This window comes from Leucoraja erinacea, chromosome 16 (genome assembly GCF_028641065.1).
Source record: "Leucoraja erinacea ecotype New England chromosome 16, Leri_hhj_1, whole genome shotgun sequence".
Taxonomy (NCBI): domain Eukaryota; kingdom Metazoa; phylum Chordata; class Chondrichthyes; order Rajiformes; family Rajidae; genus Leucoraja; species Leucoraja erinaceus.
The window spans coordinates 12694374-12710503 of record NC_073392.1 but is presented as its reverse complement, the minus strand read 5'-3'; the positions used below and the strand labels follow the sequence as shown (position 1 = coordinate 12710503).

General features: G+C 38.9%; 1 protein-coding gene across 1 annotated transcript in view; it reads left to right on the top strand.

The window, feature by feature from the left end:
- The window catches only part of LOC129704532 (contactin-4-like), a 796241-nt gene that overhangs the window by 345566 nt on the left and 434545 nt on the right, over positions 1-16130 (top strand). Inside the window, exon 5 of the mRNA XM_055647705.1 lies at positions 8437-8532. Within this exon, the coding sequence (XP_055503680.1) occupies positions 8437-8532 (96 nt within the window). The remainder of the gene's footprint in view (positions 1-8436; positions 8533-16130) is intronic.

Here is a 16130-nt window from a genome sequence, read left to right as displayed (position 1 = left end):
ATCAAATACTTATGCAGCATAACACCACACCTGTCTCTTGCCCTGTAACTGAAGCATGACGCTTGGAGTTAACCCAAATAAGTGCACATTGATACGGTTTTCTGAACTGAAAAAAACACTACCAAACTCAGGTTTATTTATCAAATGCATCTTTATCAGTGTGCAATCTATTTTTCTTACATATCCTAATATATTCCCATGTAACATCCACTTGTGAGCATTTTATTCAAGGCACTGCTCATAAAGATAGCAAAAAGCACCATACACAACTAAACACTCTGTAATACCAAATACAACACTGCTACCACCATTAGCTGCATTTAATTGCCAGGACTAGTGGGTCCGTTGTGAACTCTGCCGTAAGGACAGAGTTTTTTGCTGAAAAATGACTACTGATCCTCAAGGCCGTAATCACATCTGAAAGTTTATCATGTTAAATCCTGACTATTTCCCTATGACTTCATGCAGAACTCATACACTTCAGTGCTGGCCAGCAAGGTAAACCAACTGTTGACATGGACAATCCATGTAGCCCAATACATTACTGTTTTTTCATTTTTCTCCACATAATAAAAAGATGGAGCATTGCTTCCATCAAGGATTGTCACACTGAGAAAAACAGTCACAATGGAAAAATCTGACTGCTGGCTCTAATATCAAGACAACCAATTAACATTGAAAATTGAAATTAAAATTAAAATTGTATGTATTTTAAACTTCTAATAGCTATATACTCAACTCCTTTGAAAGTATTAAGTGTTTTCAAGCATGATGTGTAAGTAAATGATTCCTACTCTTTCTTTAATAGGCTAATGTGCCAAAATAGCAAAGGAAATATTCCACTTGACAATCTTACACTCCTGATAATGTTGAATCTTTTCTGGAGTATCATTTGAAGAGTGTCTACCACCCAAATAACTATCATTCAGGTCTAATCTTTGAAGATTGATATTGGCAGGTCATCTGGAAGTGGTTATAACTCAGCCAAACCTCCTCCTCGATGGAATTGCATTTCCAGCAGGATTTCTAGCAAGAGAATCATGGCAGAGATCTCCGATTTGCTGTCCTTTGAATGAAAAATGCTTTGGCTAAATTTAGTTCATGATTCAAAGCAGCAGCAAAGCAGATGCTGGAGATCAAACCTGGGACCTGTCTGGCACAGGTAGTTCAATGATTCACTGGGTAAACTCCCAGTGCAATCAACATAATTGGACAGCTTCACCAAATATTAGTGTAACGTGCAGGTATTCGGAGTAGTCCTGGGTCATGCACTGGACTGTAAATGAACATCTCTTTTGCTTCCCCTTGAAGAAATACCAATTGGGAGGTTCATCCTGCAATCTCAACGAAGTAAAATCAAAAAAATATATTTCTTCATGTTGTGGAGCACTCCTTGCAATCTGTACATAGCCATCTTCTTTATACAATTGTTTTTCTGTGTTGACTTTCATAAAGTCTGTTTCTGGATTCTGATATTCTGCTCACCTTCTGCATGAGAATGGCTGCATTGGATAATAGATGAGATGGTGAAAAAGGTTGGCATCTTGAAAAGGACCTAGTCCTGTGCAAACATTTCTCCCCTTTTCATTTTTGATTGAGTGCCTCAAGTTCAGTGCATTTCAGATGAATCTTCTAATTATGGAAATTCTACGTATTGGCTTGTAGCTACTATTTTACATGGTGTTGCGAGTGGAGCAGACTGGAATAACTGATGATTGTAAATGCCCAGGTCTCAGGATGTATCACACCCTTGTGTTGTAATTTGGTTAAGTAAGAGATACAATGAAAGAATCACAGGAAAATTGCAACATAGACAGTGTCCATTGAGTCCCTTGATTCATACGCCAGATGCATTCAAGAGCTATTCAGATACTTCCACTCTTTCATCATCTTCCCATAACCTTGTAAAATCTTTTTTCAAATATTTATCGAGTTACCTTTTGTATGTTGCAACTGAATCTGCCTCTACTCTTCCTGGCAGTGCATTCCAGGCCCCAACCACTCACTGCATAAAATAGCTTTCCTGTCTCACTCTTGGAGCTTTTGCCAATGTATCTAACTAATTAATTCTAATTCCTCCAGTGCTTGACCTTTATACAACTAGGAATAGCTCATCTCCAACTACACTATTTAGAGCCTTCATGATTTTAAATACCTCAATCACATTCCAATCTACAACATTGCATCATAGAAAGTGTCCATTCAAATCTATCTGGGGAATGGAAGATCTTTATCCTTGGAATTATTATCGTAATGGATTTCTATTGCATTTTCTGAACCTGGTCACTGGGCTGCATTGGATATAAGACTACCGTAGAGACGTGTCTGAAATTGTCAGTGATTTCAAGGCACATTCATTCACCATTTCCTCAGCTACATCTTTGGACTGTTAACTCCTCTCTGCGGTTGAATTTTTTTCACACATCATGCGCCAGAAAGGCTTGCTCCTTTTATAATGCGATGTCACAATAGGCTGCACTAATGATTTTGACTTGAGACAATAAATCCAACTGAAATGAAACTTGCAGAACTCCCCATGCAACAAAGCGGGAAGATTTTGTGATTGCATTTGGAAGTGAAAGCTCTGTTACCGTGCTCTACATGCAAACGATTCAGTGGTATAGAAACTGATGATAACTTAGTAGTCTGATGGATGTTAAGATAGCAGGTGCAATTTCAAGGCCAAATCCTGAATGCGTTGTGTAGAAAGGAACTGCAGATGCTGGTTTAAACCAAAGATGACACAAAAAGCTGGAGTAACTCAGCAGGACAGGCAGCAACTAGAGAGAAGGAATTGGTGATGTTTTGGGTTGAGATCGTCTCGACCCGAAACATCACCCATTTCTTCTCCCCTGAGATGCTGCCTGTTCCACTGAGTTACTCCAGCTTTCTGTGCCTTTCCTGAATGCTTTGAGAACACGGATTCACAAAGAGAGGAAAATATTTCAGTGAACCGCAGGGATTCCGTGAGCCAGCAACTGTTTCACAATATGGTGTGTTAATGAATGGTGTACCACTGAGCCTTCCTCGTCATTGCTGGGACTTCAACCAGGCTAGCTGGAAGAAGTATCTGCTGAACTACTATCAACACATCATCTTTCCTGCCAGCGGACCCAGCACACTTGGCCACCGCTCCAGCACCACCAGCAATGCCCACCACTCCGTCCCTCGCCCACGCTTTGGAAAATCTGGCTGTGCAGCTTCTTCCTGTGTACAGGCAGAGGTTAAAGTGTGTGGCGTCAGCAACAGAGCACGGAGCGGCTATGGGACCACTTCAAATCAGTGGACTAAGGCTATGTTCACGGTTTCATCGGCGGTTGTTGCTGATTTCATAATGAAATGCCTGGACGAGTGGGTGCCCACAACCACATTCCGAGTATTCCCCACACATAAGGCCCAGATGAACCAGGAGATTTTTAATCTGCAGAAGGCGAGATCCGTGGCGTTTAGAACCCAGCCCATCCTTGTCTCATTATGAATTGAAGCCACACATGTTTGAAATAGAACTGCTACATGGGTATTTGCTATTTTATATTTTTTATTTAGTTTAGAGATACCTTGTGGAAAAAGGCCCTTCAACCCACTGAGTCCACGTAACCAGTGATCCCTGTACACTCGCGCTAGCTGACACTCTAGCGACAATTTACAATTCCATCAAAGCCAATTAACGCAAAAAACGTGTACGTCTTTGAAATGTGGGAGGAAACCAAAGCACCCAGAGAAAACCAACTCCATCAGAGGGAGAACGTACAAACTCCATGCTGGCAGCATCCGTAGTCAGGATCGAACCTGGGTCTCTAGCGCTGTAAGGCAGCAACTCTACCGCTGCACCACCGTGCAACCCGTAATGTTCGATATATTTGATTATAATTTCTAATGAATTAGTTAAGTTATAATGTTTTCTGAATACACGGGTAAAATATTATATAATGTGACATCAGAAGAAAGAAAATCTTTTAAAATATTTTAAATGTTGAAAAAAAGCTCAGTATGTTGCCAATTTAATTACATTAAAGTTTTGGACAAAGTAAAATTTCTCAACTGAAAGTCAATGGATCAGTCTGACTAAATTATTTAAAACCTGCTTCCAAATTGGTAATTTAAACAGCTGCCAGCATTCCTGGAGAAAACCACTGTAGCTTTTGATAAGCTGTGTTTGCTTTTAAGTAATTAACAAATTAAAAAAGCTTCTCTTTGGTTCTCTTATGAGGTTTAGATGATCAGCATATGTCGACAGTGTAATAAAATATTCCATGTATATTTATGAGCATAGATATCACCATCTCTAAAATGTTGAAGCAACATTTTCCGTAATGAAATGAAATGCTTATTTGCAGTCATGTTATAGATTAATATTCATACAGTATTCTGTGCCAATGATCAAAGCTTAGTGCATCAGTACAGAACTCAAAATATCGTTGTTTGACTTGAGTTTCAGAATATGCCCTCTGAATAATTTAGCATTGTTCTATACATTGATTGAATGTTATCTGTGGAATTCTTTGCCACAGAGGGCTGTGGATTCCAAGTCAGTGGATATTTTTAAGGCAGAGATAGATAGATTCTTGATTAGTACAGGTGTCGGAGGTTAAGGGGAAAAGGCAAGAGAATGGGGTTAGGAGGAAGAGATATATTGGCCATTATGGAATGGTGGAGTAGACTTGATGGGCCGAATGGCCTAATTCTACTCCTATTCCTTATGACCTTATACAGTGCATTCAGAAAGTATTCAGACCCCTTCACGTTTTCCACATTTTGTTATGTTACAGCCTTATTTTAAAATGGATTAAATTCTTTTTTTTTATCATCAATCTACATACAATACCCCAGAATGCTGAAGCAAAAACAGCTGTTTAGAAATGTTTGTAAAGTAATAAAAAAGAAATAATAGAAATATCACATTTACACAAGTATTCAGACCCTTTGCTATGACACTCAAAATTGAGCTTAGGTTCATCCTATTTACATTGATTATCCTTGAGATGTTTCTACAACTTGATTGAGTCCACCAGTGGTAAATTAAATTGATTGGACATGATTTGGAAAGGCACCGCCTGTCTATATAAGGTCCCACAGTTGACAATGCATGTCAGAGCAAAAGCCAAGCCATGAAGACAAAGGAATGGTCCGGCGACCTCTGAGACAGAATTGTGTTGAGACACAGATCTGGGGAAGGGTATAAAACCATCTCTGCAGCATTGCAGGTCCCGATGAGCACAGTGGCCTTTATCATTCTTAAATGGAAGAAATTTGGAACCACCAGACTCTTCGTCGAGCTGACTGCCGGACTAAACTAAGCAACTGGGGGAGAAGGGCCTTGGTCAGGGAGGTGATCAAGAACCCAATGGACTCTGGCAGAGCTCCATAATTTCCCTGTGGAGATGGGAGAACTTTCCAGAAGAACAACCATATCTGCAGCACTCCACCAATCAGACCATTATGGTAGAGTGGCCAGATGGAAGCCAATCCTCACATGACAGCCTGCTTGGAGTTTGCCAAAAGGCAAGAGCAACAAGATTCTCTGGTCTGCTGAAACCATGATTGAATTATTTGGCCTGAATGCCAAACGTCACATCTGGAGGAAACCAGGCACCGCTCATTGCCTGGCCAATACCATACCTACGGAGAAGCATGGTGGTGGTAACATCATGCTGAGGGGATGTTTTTTTTCAGCGGCAGGAGCTGGGAGAATAGTCAGGATCGAAGGAAAGATGAATGGAGCAAAGTACAGTAAGATCCTTGATCAAAACCTGCTCCAGAGCCAACGACCCTAAGCACACAGCCAAGACAACGCAGGAGTGGCTTCATGACAAGTCTGTGAATGACCTTGAATGGCCCAGTCAGAGCCCGGACTTGAACCCGATGGAACATCTCTGAGGGACCTGAAAATAGTTGTGAATCAACGCTCCCCATTCAACCTGACCGAGCTTGAGAGGATCTGCCGAAAAGAATGGGAGAAATTACCCAAGTACAGATGTGCCAAGCTTGTAGAAGACTTGAGGCTGTAATCACTGCCAAAGATGCCTCAACAAAATACTGAGTAAAGGGTCCGAGTACTTGTGTGGATGTGATATTTCAGTTATTTCTTTTTAATTACTTTGCATAAATTTCTAACACCTGTTTTTTCTTTTTTATTATGGGGTATTGCATGTAGATTGATAATTAAAAAAATGAATTTAATCCATTTAGAATAAGGCTATAACGTAACAAAATGGGGGAAAAGTGAAGGGGTCTGAATACTTTCTGAATGCACTGTATATTGTGGGCCGAAGGGCCTGTTCCTGTGCTATACTGTTCTATGTTCCATGTTTTAGGTCAACAGGGTCCTGAATAAAATTTAGCTCGTGCATAAAGCAAACTATTGCAGAAAATGAAAATCTGGGGGGAAAAAAGCAGATAATCAGCAAATTAGGCAGCATCCAGGGGAGAGATACACAATGAATGGAAGGTCATTAACCTGAAATTTGAACTCTCCCTTGGCTGAGTATATCCAACATTTTCTATTTTTATGCCTGGCTAGATTAACATCAGAGAAACATGTATTCCAGCACAAAGAAAGATTCCCAGCATAATCACTTTGCACCACTGGATCTCATGATTAATTAAAGACGTACAAACAGCTGAGAAGGACACTCAGCCAAAGTGAGTTCCTGTAAGTCTGTGTTGTGCTTCTCAGCAGCTGTTTGCTGGCTGTTCACTTTGGAGCTACCATGCCAGAACCAGTTTTATTCAGTATCAAATATCTAAAGAAAATGTGCTCTTACTGCAGCAAGTGGGGTAATGTAGGGGATGGGGATGAGAATAACATGAAGGATGTAAAAACATGGAAAATGTGTGATTAAGTGAAAACTCAGGTGGGCACAGAATGGAATACTGAAATTATGAATATTCAGGTTAAATGCTGGAGAATTGTACACAATTATAAAATGTGTATTTCAATTTTCCAATTGCCCAGTGCCATAACTGTTATCAATGTAATAATTGTCATTTATTTAGATTATGTTAGGAAAACTCATTAAATATATTGTATTTTAAAAATATAAATCATTTGTTTAACCTTCTCATTTTGGATTAAACAGTCAATTAAAAAAAATTAGAATGCTACATAATAGGACATGAAGTACAGATGTCCTTTTTTTGCTATTTGAATAATTTTATAAGCATTGCATTCATAATTGTTTCTGGAGTGTTAGATACTATAATCATACGCGTAATATAGTGTCCTCTATCCATTAACGTGATTACCTATCTGTTTATTTATCATGGTGATTAAGCTGAGTGGATGCATGGGTTGTCATTTTACAGCTTTTGCCTCCATCCCCTGAGTTAATAAATGTAAAGCCTTTCTGCTCCCGTACTTTAGCTATTGTGTACCCAGTTCAGGCGCAGGAAATAGTAACATATTCTGGAGACTCTGGACATTAATTTGGGTCCCCAAGTTACATTTTTGACAGTAATGCAAAGGGATAGCGTGAAAAGAGGAAGCACAAAATTCAGCCTTGTTATGAGTCGGGTAACATCATTGTTTGGAATTGACTAAAGAGTTTGTTGTATATCCAGACCTGTATGATTTTATTTTCTGTAATTTCTTTTTTTTTTTTAAATGTAATTAGAATGAAGCCAGACATTGCTTTTGCCTCATATATTTACATGAAGAGGTCATCCATTGAGAGCAGAACATATGAGTATTCTAGCAATTGTGTAGGATGGAACTGCAGATGCTGGTTTACACTAAAGATAAACATGAAATACTGGAATAACTCAGCAGCATCTCTGGAAAGAAGTAATGGGTGACGTTTCGGGACGAGACTCTTCTTTAGACTGAGAGTCAGGGGAGAGGGAGACTAGGGACATGGAAGGGTAAGGTGTGAAAACGACAGATCAAACCAGACGATGATCAAGGAAAATGTAGAATTGTTAATTGTTAGCTGAGGGGAAGGCATACAATCAGTAGAATATAATCTATTTTTCAAGTATTCTCGCAATTGTTCAGGTCCTAGTGAGGAGCAATAGTAGCAATCCCACCATCAGCACCATCCAGCTAAAGAGTTCAATGTGAACCTTCTTCATGAAACATGGTTTATTTTTTGAGGTTTTTTGAAATTGCTGGTTATGCATAGGAATGTGAAAGAAGCAGCACGTATATAATTTTGTTTTTGTCCTTCGTTTTTCACATGTTTATCAGGACAACTGACCATTGCTTTCAAAGGAACATGATCTGACATGAGGTAGTCACCAAATGCCAGAGTAACTCAGCGGGTGAGGCAGCATCTCTGGAGATAAGGAATGGGCGACGTTTCAGGTCGAGACACTTCTTTAGACTGACCTGCTGATTTACTCCAGCATTTTGTGTCTACCTTCGATTTAAACCGGTATCTGCAGTTCTTTCTTACACGTGATCTGATATAATAGCTCTTCTACTTTTCTTTCACACAGATCTTGAAAACTTCAAAGGGAAATCGAGAAATAACGTGTCCGTCCGAGAGGGGCAAGGCGTTGTGTTGCTTTGTGGTGCTCCATCACATTCTACAGGTAGACCTTGTATTTCACTTGCTGACAGATTGTTTTATGTGATGCCACAGAATAAGTCTGACATTTCAGAATTGTTTGTAACATAAGTGCACAGTTCTGAGTTCAGGGATTGGCCTGAAAGTCAGAATGACACTGCTTATAAAATACATTGTAAATTTTATTCAAAGTGCTCTGTGTATTCAAATAATCCAATGTTTTCCCAGCAATTCAACTTGAAGATGTGGGTAAGGTCAAAGCAGAGGATGCTCAAGGAAATGTAGAATGGTTCATTGTTAGTTGAGGGGAAGGTGACAACGAGGCATACAATCAGTAAAATAGACTCTATTTTCTAAATATTCCAGCAATTATTTAGGCCCTAGTAAGGAGCAATAATAGCAACCCCACCATCTTATTGCATTAGAATTTCATTTGATTTAAGTTAAGCTTGTAGATACAATAGTTGTATGGCTTGCTACATCAAGAAGTGGTGAAGTTCACAAGGTCTAATGTTTTCCATGGAAAGTCACCCTTGACTAAACTAATCTGAACACAATCTTTTCTCCCATATGCCACTGAAATTGGGTTTTGACTAATGGTTGAGGACAGTTACAGGGAGAGAATTAATATGTTTCTTATCTATAATGCACCATTGACTACACGATTTATTGATGATGGTCTCAAACATTTCTGGTTCTTGAGGTGGGTCAACACAGCAAATCAAGGATTTCTCAAAGGTGTCCAAGGTTGCAGTGCATCAATAAAGAAGGCAATCAAATGGATTTCTTCAATTTTTACTTATGTTGATGTCAAGGAATTCAAGGAAACATCTTGCCTGGGACCTGTGGTGGAGAATTAGTTCATTTCAGAGCCTTTTGGGATTAAACTACTGATCTCTCTTGAAATAGGAATGCTAAATAAAGTGGTGAGCACAGACACAAATAGCCACTTAGGATTTTTCCATTGTGGTGATAATAGAGATCTTGCTGAAGCCTGGTGCCTAAAAGGTGTTGAGGATAGAAACATGAACATAAGGTAAAAATGATCAATATTGGTTAGGAAAAACATTGGAGAGAAAGGAAGTCTTCGAGATCAAGAACTGAAAAAAAGGAAGTTTATAGTGGACCTCAGGTTGATAATACAAGTAAGAATCAATGTGAATGTAGGAATCTCGGAGCAGGTGAAAAATTAAATACCAAAGGCAAAGTAGACAACTGAAGTGTGGTGCTGCCATCATTACATATAACTCAAAATCTTTCTATTATATTCTATTCATAACAAAAATCCATTGAATGGAAGGCTTGAGAAAAAAGGTCTGAAATAGTCTTGGCCAAATGTGCAGGAGATTTGACTAAGATACCAGATGAGTATTCTACACCTCTTTTCCATGAAAAAAAAACTATTGTCATGGTATTCATTGTACTTAGAAGGCTGCCTGTAAGTAAAGGAGATAAGTCTTTCGATTTTGTTGGAATGTACCGTAGGTTACTGAGCGATTTTAGTATCCCATGATTAAAGGCCACTTAGTTTGGCTTCAGTTTTAAAAAAAAACATCTAGAAATAAGAGAGCTCTGTTTTCCACTGCTGATAGATTTCTAACAATCCCTTAATGCACAAAGACTTCATATTGTAAAGTGGTTTTATCATTTCCTTGTAGGCAGCTTATCTTATCCTGTCATGTATATAGCAGTACTACAATGTGGTTCGTGAAAAGATCCGGGCTGGGGGTATTGTCAGGATCTTTGAAAGTACTGGTCACCAACCAGGATGGACATTTTTGCAAAGCGTCTGGCAAGACCCTCAAAAGACCATTGCAGCTTATAATAATATTGTCTGGACCTTGAGTCTGTAATAAAGTTTATTATTATTTATTATTATTATTATTATTAATAAAACTCATTTATAACAGGAGGTTTGCAGTTTAGAAGCAAACTCTCTCTTTTTATGAAGGAAAGGAATCTGTGACATTTTGGGTTGAGACCTATCTTCAGTCTGACATTATTTATTCCTTTTCTCCAGAGATGCTTCCTGATCTACTGAAATACTAACGTTTTGTATCTATCTTCGGTTTAAACCAACATCTGCAATTCCTTCCTACACACTCTCTCTTTTTATGGTCATATCTACATGAGTGGTAGCTGTCCACAAAGCCACTAAATTCATCTTTGAGAAAGCAAGACAGCAGAAAATTGTGTCCTTACTAAATGATTTACGCTGAGGCCTGGAGTGATTTTACAACCTATGCTATCATGTGTATCCTGAGAGACTTCATTCTGAAGTTCTCAAGGAGTGTTTTCCTTCATTCCCCCACCTTAATGAACATCACCTCATATGCCTCAGTCCTGAGAGTTGGTTGTAAAAATATCATGTGGATGCACCAAACATATGTCTTTCTACCAGGAAAAAATGGCAGCAGTTTTGTGATATTGCTGTTACTCTGATTTATATAATAATATATCTTTGCACCAGTTCTTCCTTACTTATAGGCAGAAGGATTGGTGCTTGTCTTAATCATGAGCCTTATGACAGAGGCCCTTCAATATCATGGGGTTGTTACAGCACACAAAGAAGACAATTAGTGCATTGAGTCCCTGCTTGCACTTTGTGGAGAAATCTTGCTAACCTAACTTCCTTGCTCTTTCTCATGACCTGCAAATAATTTCCCTTATGTACCTATCTACTTCACATACAAAATCCCTGCCTGAATCCTTTCCCATCATCCTTACTATCAGTGAGTTCCAATTCATAATACTCTCTGCATTAAAATATTTCCCCTCACACGTGCCCTGATTTCTTGGCCTTTCTCTTTAAATCTCGATGCTTTGCTCCATAAACCATTTGCTGATGGTATCATTCACTGTCTATGTGTACTCTCTAAAGATATGATAATCTAGTATACATCTATCAATTCTTCTTTTACTCCAAGGAGATGGATCAATGTGCTCTTTTATGAGTAGGATGCTTATGCTATATCCTTTTAGGGCAGTTTCACACAGGCGCTTTAGATGGGACTTGACATCAGCAGGACATTTGCGTCAATATCTGACTTGTGCCATGCGATGATAATGAATGAAGGAGTCCCATAAATACAAAGCACAATAAAATAAGATCAAAACAGGCATCTGTATCCCTTCAGGAAACTAGATGCCTTTCTTAACCTTCCTTTATATCTATGAGCAGCCAAGAAAGTGTTACACACTATGTAATTCTATTAGGTCTCCAACTGTACAGTAAGGATGCAAGCTTCAAAAAAATATATATCTCTTAGGATATTTACAAGGGCATGCAGGTCCCATCTCTTAATGTTCCTTATTGTGATCTGACTGCTTTTCGGACATATTGCTAATCTCTCGTCCCCAATGCATGGGCATTTTTCAGTGGTCTCGCTTTCCTCCAATCATGTGCTGTTTAGGGAACAGCTTCTACAACTTTGCAGGTTTAATTTTAACGCTTCAATTATACATGCAGCACAGGATGATTTACTTTGGCTGTCTAACGCTGAAATTTACTACAATCTGTGTCATGAACTCTGTTTGAACTGCACAAAGGGACCATCTGAATTTCATGCCACCGATTCCTTGCCTCAAACCTATTGTTGCAACAGATTTGGTTGTTTGCTGCAACTTGGGTAGAACTGGGACCTGATCTATTAAATAATTTATGCAGTTCTCATAAATACTTTAGTAATATGCAGTAGTTAAAGAGTGTAGAGGCTGTCTTTTTTTCCCATTGTGGTCTTCAGTAAACTAAATTTTGCTGGAAAATAATGAAGAGCGAGAAAATTATCTTTGTTTTAAAACTGGCCTGTGCTATGAATCTTTCAAAGCCTTCCACAATTATAATTGAACACGTTGAGCTATCCATATATCTTTGGCATGGAAATGTATGCAAATACATGCAACAACTGTGAGATATTGCAATAGCAAGATTTAAATAAAACCTATAAATATCTTTCATTTGTAATATTGGATAGAAAGATTCATGATGTTGACACTCACTTCTATTAATGCTCTATTCATAAAACTTTTAATTCCGGACAATTTTCTTGTATGTTCTTGTTCAACAAAATCACGTGTTTATATTATGTGAGAAGTATATCATCTGATAATGTGCTGTCAAATGCTTTATATTAGCATTTGTTCATTTCAAATTGTAATTAGTTTTGTTATAATTTTGGTTTTCCTCTAACATTATGGTGGACATTTAGATTTTTGAAGGGAAGCTTATGGCTTTGGGTGATATGTTCTCAGTAAAAAGCACGGGCTCCATTATGTTTTTATTTCTAAAGAAATAGACTTTGTGGTATCTGACAGCTTAATGTTACACCTTCGTGCATATCTAAAATTCCAGATTGAAGCCTCACTGGAAAGCTGAGAAAGCTAATTTAAGACGGGGTAAATCGGCAAACGGATTCATTGACCTGGCAGTTCTTGGCTCCTGATGTGAAATTGGCAATCGTTTTGTGACTTAGCAACAATTCACAGACTGCAATGTGCATAGTTAATAAGTCCCAAGATAAGAGACAGCTTCAAATCACTGCAGCAGGGTGAGGAATGGTGTGCCAATGAAGTGCACTTTGATTGAACGTGGATCTGATCTGGTATCGCCAGTCGCCAAATGTGAAATATCAAGTCTCTGGTGCAGGCATTGATGCAATGGGCTTCCTTTGTTGCAGGAACTTGTAAAGAGAAAATTGTTGAAAGTGATCGTTCCTCATGTTCTCATTCAATTTTGACAAATTATATCAGATTCCAACTGTTTATATCTCATGAATACCTCCATGTTACAAAGGGTGGGTATTAGAATAAAGTAGGTGAAGGAAGTAGAAATCGCAGCAGTAAGGGTGGCCTCATGATCTGGAACGAGGTGACCTGCCAGCAGAGAGGAGAGCGAGCAGGGGAATTTAACATGCCGCAAGCATGTCAAGGGGCTTTCATCTTCATCATCTTCACTTAATTCAAGCATCAAGTACCCACTATATTTTTGTTTGTATTTTCAAATACAGCAGCAAAGCGATGGGGAAAATGAGGCGAGATAGTCAGAGCATTCTATTAAATTATACCTTAAATCTATATTATCGTGTTTTGTGCTCTGTCGATGTTTTTCTGAGAGCGTTGGAAGTTTTGTACTAGCTTGGCAGAGGCATTAATCCAATAACATTTTTGAACATGTCTAAAAAGAATAGTTTGTATTGTCGCTAAGAGTATGGAAAATTAAGATGAATGTTTGTATGATTTGAATGCTGCTATTTGCTCATATTGATTGTGCTTGATTATTAATAAAATACAAATAACTGCAGATAGAAACATAGGTGCAGGAGGAGGCAATTCGGCCCATCATGCCAACGGCACCATTCAATACGATCATGGCTGTTCATCCATAATCAGTATCCCATTCCTGCTTTTTCCCCATATCCCTTGATTCCATTCGCCCGAAGAGCTAAATCTAACTCTCTCTTGAATACATCCAGTGAATTGTCCTCCACTGCCTTCAGTGGCAGAGAATTCCACAGATTCACAACTCTCTGGGTGAAAAATATTTTCCTCATCTTAGTCCTAAATGGACTACCCATTATTCTTAAACTGTAACCCCTGGTTCTGGACTCTCCCATCATCGGGAACATTTTTCATTCATCCAGCTTTCCAATCCCTTAATAATTTTATATGTTTCTATGAGATCCCCTCTGGTTTACAAAATAAAAAAGACACAAAGTGCTGGAATAACTCAGCGAATCAGACGGCATCTCTGGATAGGTGATGTTTCTGTTCAGGACCTTACTTTAGTCTGATTGTAGCGGGACAAACCCTGGCAAGTGATACAGTTGATGCAGGTGATGAGAGTTGTGGTTGTCAGATGGCTGGACAAAGGCCAAAGATGAAAATACAAAAGATAGTGAGAAAACAGGTATGAAATGTAAATCCAGTGGAAGGAATATAGGTGGAAGGGGAAAATGAGGTGAGATTGCTGGAGAAATGGGTACAAGTCCAGATGCACAGGGGGAAGAGGCGGGAATAAAAAGTCGGCAATTGTAGGTTGCATCCGAACAATTGCACAAAATAATTAATATTTTATAAATGGGTTATCACCAAATGATTTACAGGTTACAAGCTACTTTTCATAATATGTTTTGCATAAAATACGTTCTTATTTTCTTGGCACCATCTGTGATGCTCTGTTTTGTAGGTAAATGATCATTGGCTTAGTTTGCTCAATCCAATGCTTGTGATTGATTGAATGCAATGCTGAAAAAAACAAATCGTCAGCACCTTTCCTCCCTTTTTAAAATGGAGGAAGAAAAAATGCATCTTCAACCTGATTATTAAAAGAAGGACACCAATTTCATAAGTAATCACTTGCATTCTCTTTACAAAGATTATAGAATCAAGCACTGAAAGTAATTTAATTTGGAAATAATTTCTGTTGCTGTATATTATTGAAATAACTTAACAGATCTAGCAGCACGTGTCAAGGCAAAGGGATGCATCGGGACTTAGAGTACACAGGAAAGATAGCCAGCATATGCAATGAGAGATGAGTGGGAAGTAGGTTGAGATCTTTTTTTTTAAATCCTGTAAGTTAGGCAGATGAAGTCGGGTGGGAGAGGGGAGGTAAAAGTATACAGTCATAAAATGGTAGGTAGTAGAATAAACTAGATAAGGGAAGGTTGATGGGCAAATGGAACCAGGTTGTGGGTTTGGTGATGATGATGAGTGGGGAGTGTGTGGGGATGGACAAGGTAATCAAAAGGAAAGTGACCCTGGGTGGACTGGCATGGATGGGAGTGGAACACAGCAGTAGTGGGTTAATTCGTCTCATGAACAAGAAATGCCTTCTCCCTCCCTCCTGCCCCATTTTAGAAGTTAATATTGAGTTTAACAATTTCAGGTAACTCCTCTTTCTAACTTGGTTCTATCTGCCCATCATTTGTTGCTGATGTGGATCTATCTATCATCCACCAGTGTTTATTTCTATATTTTCCCTTCTCTCCCCAACCTGACTCCATCTGCCTCATTTATTCTTTCTAATGTTTACACCTATCGCTGACCAGCCTCTGGCATGACGCTCCCCTCACCTCTTCCCTTCTCTGGATCTATCTGCTCATCATCCCTTTCTTATCTGGATCTGCCCATCAACCGCCAGTCTCTGCTTCTACCCTTCCCCTTCTTTCCCCTACCTGACTGCATCTGCCGATTATTTTTATTTTTTCCTATGTCTCTTGGTTACACCTGTTGCCTATCATCGATTATCACACACCCTCCTCACCCCCTTCCCATCTGGCTTCATTTGCCCATCATCCCCTTCCTCTCATCTAGTTCTACCTATCACCTAGAAACCTCTGTCTCACCACTTACTTCTGTATCCTGGCTATCTTTCCTCTATATTCTCAATCTTGATGCGAAGGCTCAATTTGAAATGTCAACTATTCCTTTGTCTCCTCAGGTGCTGCTTGACCTGCTGTGTTCTTCTTGTTTAGTTTTCCTTCAGGTTCCAGCATGAGCAGTGTCTTGTATCTCCACACAAACTAGTCACTGGCATCCAAACTGATGTATTTAAAAGAGTGGTGATGAGAGTACTGTATTTCTTTTGTTATGTATACTTCCAAATTGTCTTTGCCAAAGCAT